The sequence below is a fragment of the Apus apus genome, chromosome Z (genome assembly GCF_020740795.1).
Source record: "Apus apus isolate bApuApu2 chromosome Z, bApuApu2.pri.cur, whole genome shotgun sequence".
NCBI lineage: Eukaryota > Metazoa > Chordata > Aves > Apodiformes > Apodidae > Apus > Apus apus.
In genome coordinates, this window is record NC_067312.1 from 71,710,117 (window position 1) to 71,719,214 (window position 9,098).

At 40.5% G+C, this 9,098-nt stretch overlaps 1 protein-coding gene across 1 annotated transcript in view; it reads left to right on the forward strand.

Annotated features, from left to right (window-relative positions):
- Positions 1-4,606, forward strand: part of VCAN (versican) — a 104,317-nt gene extending 99,711 nt beyond the window's left edge. The window contains exons 13-14 of the mRNA XM_051643335.1: positions 419-601; positions 1,828-4,606. Of these exons, the coding sequence (XP_051499295.1) occupies positions 419-601; positions 1,828-1,958 (314 nt within the window). The 3' untranslated portion in view covers positions 1,959-4,606. The remainder of the gene's footprint in view (positions 1-418; positions 602-1,827) is intronic.
- Positions 4,607-9,098: the final 4,492 nt, after the last annotated feature.

Below are 9,098 nucleotides of genomic sequence, written 5' to 3' on the forward strand. Positions count from 1 at the left end.
TTTTAATAGTCTATTGTTGAGGAAGACACAAGAATTATTGAAAATGAGGCTTTTTTATTTAAATGCCTGTAATGACTTCACTGGTTTTCAGGTTTTGCAGCTTTCCAGTGAAAATCCCTTCTTTGTGTGGGTATGCCAACCTTTTTTGGCTCAAATTTACATCAGAAATGTAAAAAAAAAAGGCAATACGAACCATACCATCTTCTGTTTTCCAATTTTTGTCATTGCTGTATTTGGTCTACAAGACCAGAGAACTACAGAAAAAGACTGATCTGCCTGGCCTTATTTGCATGTGTCTCTTGGGAGTCTATCTGAGGTTCCTTGACATCTTCCCTTAACCAGGGTTTAGAGGACAGTACCACATTCAGAAATTCATTTACAAACTGATGTTTTGGGTTATGTTCTCTCTTCCTTTCAGTTGCTTGTGGACAGCCTCCTGTTGTGGAAAATGCAAAGACCTTTGGGAAGATGAAACCCCGTTATGAGATCAACTCCCTTATTAGATATCACTGCAAAGATGGTTTCATCCAGCGTCATATTCCAACCATCCGGTGCCAAGGGAATGGAAGATGGGATATGCCTAAAATTACTTGCATGAATCGTGAGTTCTTTGAAAGAAAACCAGTGCTAGATCAGCAACAATAGACTGACTTAAGATTAATAAGGAATGAACATACATTTTGAGAGAAATGCAAATCTGATATGACTGACTATGACAGCAGTACTGCTTGCTCTATCTGTAGGAAAGACATTAGGCCTCCAAAACTAATGAAAATGTTCCTCTTCTTTTTTTACTGAGATTATTTTAAAGTAAACAACAAAACTTTTACAAAACCCCTGAAATCAACAGTTTCCTAATAACACTAACAAGTCTTTCTGCAACTGCAGTCTAACTTCATGTACAAGATGCTTCTCCTGTCTGTAATATGGTCATAGTACTAGTTAAATCACTTGTTAACCCTCTAATTAATCAATAATAAATGGAACTGTAGTGTGAAGTGTAGCCAGCCAACGGTGTGAGGTTCAAAAAGACCAAGTGCAGGGTCCTGCACTTTGGCTACAATAACCCCATGAAGCGCTACAGCATGGGGGCAGAGTGGCTGGAGAACAACCTGGCAGAGAGGGACCTGGGAGCACTGGTTGACAACCAGTTATGCATGAGCCAGCAGTGTGCCCAGGTAGCCCAGAAGGCCAGTGACATCCTGGCTTGTGTCAGGAATAGTGTGGCCAGCAGGAGTAGGGATGTAATTTTCCCCCTGTACACAGCACTGGTGAGGCCTCAACTCCTACTGTGTCCAGTTCTGGGCTCCTCACTTAAAGAAGAATATTGAGGTGCTGGAGCAGGTCCAGAGGAGAGCAACAAGGCTGGTGAAGGGACCAGAGGGAAAGTCATAAGAGGAGAGGCTGAGGGAGCTGGGGTTGTTTAGCCTGGAGAAGAGGAGACTCAGAGGGAACCTTATCACTCTCTTCAACTACCTGAAGGGAGGTTGTAGTCATGCGGGGATCGGGCTCTTCTCCCAGACAACCAGTGACAGATTGAGAGGGCATGGCCTGAAGCTGCACCAGGGGTGGTTTAGGTTGGGTATGAGGAAACACTTGCTCACAGAGAGGGTGATCAGACATCGGAATGCACTTCCCAGGGAAGTGGTGGAGTCACCATCCCTGGATGTGTTCAAGGAAAGGTTGGATGTGGCACTTAGTGCCATGGTCTGGCCCATGTGGTGGCTGGACTTGATGATCTCAGAGGTCTTTTCCAGTCTCAATAATTCTGTGATTCTGTGAAATAATTCTAAACTGATTTCCCTTTTTCCCTCCTTCTCATTGCAGCGTCCACATACCAAAGGACTTACTCTAAGAAATACTACTATAAACATTCTTCATCAGGAAAGGGAACGTTGTTAAATTCATCAAAACACTATCACCGCTGGATCAGGACGTGGCAGGACTCAAGGCGCTGAGAGCTAAATGGTGAATGGGGATTTCCACCATTTCAGCCAAAGTCGTAACTTTCTGTGCCTTTTCTATCACTTATAGGAGTATTATCAAATTGTTTTGAAACTATGGACTGCGGTATTCACAGTGCGTTTTGCAAAAATATGGTGTTTATCAGAAAATTTAGGAAAATTAAAAAAAAAAAAAGAAAAGAAAAAAAAAAAGGAGAAGTGCTTATGGGGATAAAAGGAAACCATTTCCAGCCTATAAAGATTATTAGTTTTCTATATGCCATCAGTGTGGACCATTTTATGATAGATACCAGCCTTCTGCAATATTTAAACAGCTCGATTTTAGCACCAATGAAAATGTAAATAAGATGATTTTAATGTTGTTTAATTGTGTGTTGTTTTTAAAATCCTGTATATAAAATGAAAAGTCACACTAATTTCAGGCATATTTATGGTTAGAACGGCCTCAGAGGTCTTCAGTCATTAATGACGTTGTTTTTATGTTGTTTACCTAGGCTGGAAATGGTTGAAATAACTTCACTGACTGAAATTTGCTAATATCAGGTGAAGATAAACACACAAGTTACATGATGGTTTGTTGTTTGTTTTGGTTTGTTTGTTGTTTTTTTTTTTGTTTTTTTTTTAAAGGGAACTGTGCCAGTTCCCATCTAAGGTACAGTTTGTGTCCATGTGATGCAAAATTTAGACAGAGCACATACAAGTGGAATGAAGCACGAACTAGGGACTGCAATGTGGAACTTTTTTTCTGCTCTCCATTCCAGCTTCACCATTCATGAGAAACGACTGCATGGAGGAGATGCGTGTGACAAAGAGGGCCTGTAAAAACCCAAGTGCTAATACATTAACTTTATCAACCAGGGCCACTTTTTTGAGAAGAAGAAGAAAAAAAAAACAACAAAAACGAAAAAAAAAAAATACTTTCACGACATTAACCACAAAGTCTAAATTACAGGTCTCTGCATTCTAAAATGGAGATAGACCTGATGTTTGGGGGATTTTTTTTTTTTTGTAAAAAACAAACAAAAATCAAAAAAGTAAATAATTTTGTATATATAACCATTTTTTAATCTTTTTATAAAGTAATGAATGTTTGTGTATGAATGCTGCAGCTGTGAAGCGTACATAAATAAATGAAGTAAGCCATACTGATTTAATTTATTGGATGTTATTTTACCCATGCAAAGAAGATTAAAAGAGCTCGCCAGTGCAGTATTAGCCCCTGAGCTCCACTTTTGGAACCATCTTTCAATTCAACTGCTATTTCCCCGGAGAACAAAATTCCTGCTAAACAGGATCATTTGTTTGCAGTTAGATGGGTGAGAACTGTGTGACTTACAGAAGAATCAGAATCTTGGCTTTCTAGAAAGAAGTGTGTGCACAAGGAGATTTTAGGTTGTAGTTGGTGCGGTGTGTACGTAGGAGTTTTATATTATGGTTTCTTACCCTGGTCAGCTTGATGGCTGACCTGGATGTGTACAGTAATTGTAGCAGGTAATGTTTGAAATGACCTCTCCACAGACAGGACTGTTATTTCTGCAAAGTGCCTTGCACACCTTTGGGCACAGGACAAAAAAAAAAAATTAAAAAAATAGTGAAAATAAAGAACAGCAAGTTTTTTAATGATGTAACATTTAAAGTAACATTACAAGTACAAACATAGAAGGGAGGTTTAGGCCTTTGTGTTAGTGTGGGGATACGATGCAAAGAAGTTTAAAGGGAAAGGAGAAGAATGGAAACCCAGCCAACATGTATGAGTTTTGTACTAGGCAGAGCTGCCCATGGAGTGACCTTGCCATAGCTCATTAGGAACAGCAATTACAGTTCCAGACAACATCTCTTAAGGAATTGCAGTGACTGCTCCATTGAGCGTATCCACTCTCGGTGCATTCAGCATGGCAGTGTGTCACCATGTTGGCAGGTTCATTCCCCACCCCTTGCCCCCAAACAATGCACATAATACTTTTCTCTATTTATATTATTATCTTGTATAGTGTATAATGTGAATGTCTGGTTTTTTTTGTGAATGAAAGTCTAAAATCTTTGTAACTTTTATATCTGCTTCTGTTTCACCAAAGAAACAAGGTTTTGCTATACTGTGACTTGTCTTGTTATTGCATGTCTTTCTGTTAAAATCTATGCAATGTGATTTTTTTTTCATATGAATACAATTAGACTGTCAGATACTTTACAATTATTATGGGCTTACTCAAATGCCCATTGGAGTCAAAGAGAGTCAGCTGGCTGAACTTGAGTAGGTGCTGGATTTTACTTTATATGAGCAGCTCTAGGGGATATTTTAAGATATACATTGTATGTTTTGAAGTCAATTATTGCTTGTATAAGTCAAGGCTCGGTTCATAAATATACAGTATTCTACACATCACTTCCTTGTACCAGAAACATACAGAACAGAAAATATATTTTAACACTTTGCAAACTTTCTCACCATATGTATAAAAAACCCTGCATAGATTTGTTGTTTTCATGTCTACTTGTTGGATTTAAGCAATGTTGTATGGCATTCAGATAACATTGTGATTGTAGTTTTAAATAGGTTAGACATAGTGCTTATATTGAATTTTTTTTCACCTCCTTCTATTATGCATAATAAAATAGGACTGACAACATTCCTTATTAAAAAACAAAACAAAACAAAACACAAAACAACAAAAACCTGTTACCCATGCTTGTTTATTTAGACAGAGAATGGAACTTTACTCAGCTCTGGAGACTTTTTTCTCATATTGATCTAAACACCAAGTGTTCCAATACCAGCTCCCTGCAAAAGGCACCCACTCGTCTCACAAAGCTGGCTCTGCTGTGAAGTTGGGGCTTCCACGAGTGCTGTGATTCCTTTATATGGAGCAACTTAGAACCCCATGTGGAAAGCATGTTGGGGTTGGAGCAGAGGGATAGAAGATAAAACTAGAGATGCAAAAGCATATTTTCTGAGTATGTGTTTCTTAGCTCTGATTTCCTGACTTTCAGGTTAAACCAGAATTATTTTTAAGTTATATTTCAAAGTTACCAAGTATCTGCTGCAGAGGTAGAAGAGTCAGCTAAAAATTGTGTTTTACAAGTACAGGCAAGACATATCAGAGAAGTATTTCTGTAGTAATCTTCCCCTGTTGCATAGGTATTAAAATTCCTGTCTCTACTAACACACTGTCTGCCTTTTTAAAGGATGAAGCAATGGCTGTAGACCAGGAGGTAAAAAAGTTAGGAGAAGATGAGTCTTTGATGATTGAAGTCATTAGCTTATAGGAGTTCAGATGTGCACTGTACATCTTGGGTCACCAGCACATGGAGTATCTGGTTCAACCAAGACTCAGGCTGCAGGTTTGTGCACAGAACTCAGAAGGCCATGTGAGAGCAATTGCATTTTGTGTGCCCATGAGCACCTCTGCAGAGCAGCTGTTATTACTCTGAACATCATCCTGTCCCTTCAGATGTTAACAGTACTTGACTTCCTAGCATGAACCTCAGAGCATGGGGTTCACCTCCTGCAGAAGATAACACCTGACGGGGTAGAAAAAAAGCCAGGACACTTATTTCAGTAGAGGTGCTCAAACAGCAAGAGAAGGTGCTGGTTAGTGCCGATACTCCTGTAATCCAGCTGTGCCCTAAAAGATGCACAACCTCTTTAAGCTGAGGGAGGAGTGGGGGGGAATACAGCTCCCTAATGGCAGATCTCCTTGAGGGACATTGCTTTCTATGGGATCTCTTGCTTGAGATGCTGCTGCAAGCAGTGGCTCATCAGAATATGGAGATGGACAAGCCCTGTAGGGGAAAACACAAGTCCTTCCCTGAAGTGCAACAGGTTTGCCAGCAAGGTACAAATGGGCTGGCAGGGGACTGCCAATGGAAAGGCCTGCAAAGAGGGCTGGCACTTCAGAAATTGCTTTGCATGTTTAAGGTCCATGTCTGTAATATTTAAGCAAATACTCTTCATCTTTCTAGGCAGCATCTTTGCTCTGCGCATACACAGAAACCAGTGCATGCAAGCAGGGACATTGCCTGGCAACAGGAGGCCAAAACTGCAACAGCTGGTGAGAGTTTGAGCTGTAAGAGCTCAGGAGCACAGAGGCCTGGGATGACTGGGGAGGAAGTGAAGCAAATGGAGGAGGAGGCGCTGCTAGTGTAAATGCTATTGAGTAGCTTCTGAAATCCTGGATCCTGCTAAGAGCATGACTTGTGGATACAATTAAATCCTTAGTTAAGCACATATATTGAGTTTGGTGTTTAGTTTTTAGTTTTTTCCACGTTGTGAGTTCTGACATTTTGCATTTTTAAGACCTATGGTTTTGTCTGCTGAAAAGTCTTGCTGCTGTTGTATCAAAAAAACTGAAAACCCAGGGGGTTCTTCAGCATCAGTATGGCTGCTGAAGATGCAGCAGCTGCAAGGATGCCTCCTAGAGCTTCTAGGCAGATCTGTGAACTTCAATGGCATTTGCAGGCAGAGGCGTATGGGTGGCCCCTGGTTTGAACTGGACTTATGTCTTAGTCCATCTGCTAAGGAAAAAGAGTGGTCATATTCTCAATTAAAAGGCTTGCAATGTGCTGTCCCATCCCCCAGGGGTACAAGATGACTTCAGCTCTCCAGGTTGAACGTTGCTCCATCACCAAGAAATGTTTCAGGTGTTGCATACCAAAAATTACTGGAAAAATCTCTGGGTCCAGTATTACTGTGTTAATGCACAAAGGCAAACGCAAATCCTCTTTTTCAGAGGAAACACACAACTTGTGTTATTGATTGTAAGCAGCACTGTATGTAAGACTCTCCGAGTACAGTCTTTCCTGACAAACAAGGAAAGGGATGCAAACAATGTGTGGACAGAGCACAGACAAAAGCTTACAGACTACACAAGGTTGCTATCATGATGAAGTCAAGAGTTACAGTCCTTGTAAGGACAGAAGTATCATCCAGAAAAAGGTGTATCATTTCAACACTCCAGCAGTAGACCTGGAAGGAAACTTCAGAGCCTGTAAAGTCCAAACTGATGTCAAATTTTTGTTTTCACAGCAAATAAATATTTTCAAGTGGGGAAGCCATCAGCTATTACTGCTATTAGAGGTGAAGTTACTGTATAAATGAAGATAAAAAAAAAAGAAATGGGACCTTGAGGTTTTTTTAGTGAGGAATTTATTGCAAGGGTGGGAATGGATTCATAATGCCACAGAAAGTGCCTCCAGATTTCCAGCTGCCAATAGCCAGAAGAAATTAATTCAAGCTGGAAATGGTCCAGCAGTCTGCTTCTGGGATGGTTGGAGGAGAGGAGAAGCTAAAAGGAAGCAAACACTGGTGGAAGTCCTGCACAGATGCAGCAGTCTTAAGAAGCAATTACATGGCTTCTGGTTTCAAGCTCTAGAAGTTGTATCATGTTGTGGTGGGAAGTCCTATGGCAGGAGAATGTCCTTATTGCTTGAAGACAGGAAGTAATCTGCTTAGTAAAGGGAATAAATTCTGTGGTTGTCTTTGGTAGCAGGAGAATGGCAGGGATTTTAATCCTGTGTTTCTTATACTACAGTGTTTGGGGTAATAATTACACATAATGTTCCTACGTGGTAGGGAAAACAGTAACACAGAGGTCATACACAAAGATCTGCAGCAGACCCAGGCAACGAATCCATGTTTACTGAAGGGTCTGCTCCTTCACATTTAAAAAATAAAATATAAAAAATAAAATAAAATAAAAGTGTCTTTTTTAAGCAGGGGATGGAAGTTTTGATTCCAATGGCAGTAGGATCCCAGACTGCACTCTTCAGGGTTAAAACAAACCTTAGACTCATCCATTATACCACATTTTCCAATACATTTTTATTTATATTTTTTTAAACGCTTAGGAAAGGGGAGAAAAGCAGCAGCTATTGCTGATGGTGAATTTGCTTGCTGAACAAAGGATCCCTTGATAGTGAGGGCCATAACTGTTCATCCACTGCTCATCTTAAACCATGGCAGCTTCCAGCTGTGCTCAAATCCTGATGGAGGATGGTGTGTGGCAGGGTAACAGTGCTGGTGGCTGCTTTCCATGTTGACCTCTTGGGGAAAAGGGAGGCAGTCCCCAGCCTCACCTGGCTGTGGAGATGATGCTGAACCTGCATCACCTGCAGCGTGAGACAGCTGAGATGTGCAAGTGCCAGCCTGGAGATAATGCCCTGTGCCTCCCAAAAGGGGATTTCAATGGGGTAACAAAACTGGTAACAAAAACCTGTGGACTTTTGTGTATTTCAAACCATGCTGTGGCCAGGCTGGTATTTGCAGCTTGAAAGCAGCTGATGGTACAGAGATGAAATAACAGTTATCCCCCTTTGCTTTTGGGGAAAGTAAAGTTGTTTTCCTCTCAGTAGGCTGAACAAGTTCTGTCTGTTTTCTCATGCTCTCATGCTATATAAAGAATCCTAAACCCAGCACAGAGTCATTGATCATGGTACCAACCCTATTGCACTACATGGAGACTTTCAGAAACCATGCCCATTAGGTACTTCAGAGAACCTGCAGCATGTTGGAACAAAGGTCCATCTGCTTCCACTGTGCCATCACTGAGAGAGACCAGTGGAAGGAGCTTTAAGGAAACAGATGTGATTGGAAAAAGTGACGTTTTGATCCTTTCTTCACTGTGTCTTTCCCGTGCCAGCAGCCTGGCTCCCTCTCTGTGGGTGTGCTCTCCAGACTGACATTTTTCAAAGGCAGAGTAAGAAGGACAAAAATCATCAGAAAATAATATTGCTATGAAAGGGAATTGTGATGTCACAGAGAAAACTGCAGGAAGAATGATGAGAGGAAAAGTACATGAGTATTGATTTGAAAATGGAAAATCAATCCGTGTTAACTTTCTATTAGGAACAAATTTTAATTTTTACCAATTAATTTATATCAACAAGACAGTCAGTCTCAGTAAGTGCACATTGGTATAACATCAACATATAATACAAAACATATGCTATTGCAATTTTTTATAAACAAGCCTAAATGTGTGTTCTCTTTGGTAGTTGTTTTTGTTTACACTCTATGGTTACAGGAGTGCTTTTTTAAAAACAGCTACTTCAGTCCTTCAGGACTTTAAAGCAGACCTTTTAGGCTGTGTCTGCACAAAGAGGCTACAGTTTCAGTCACTCTTCAGTCCTTGAAAATTG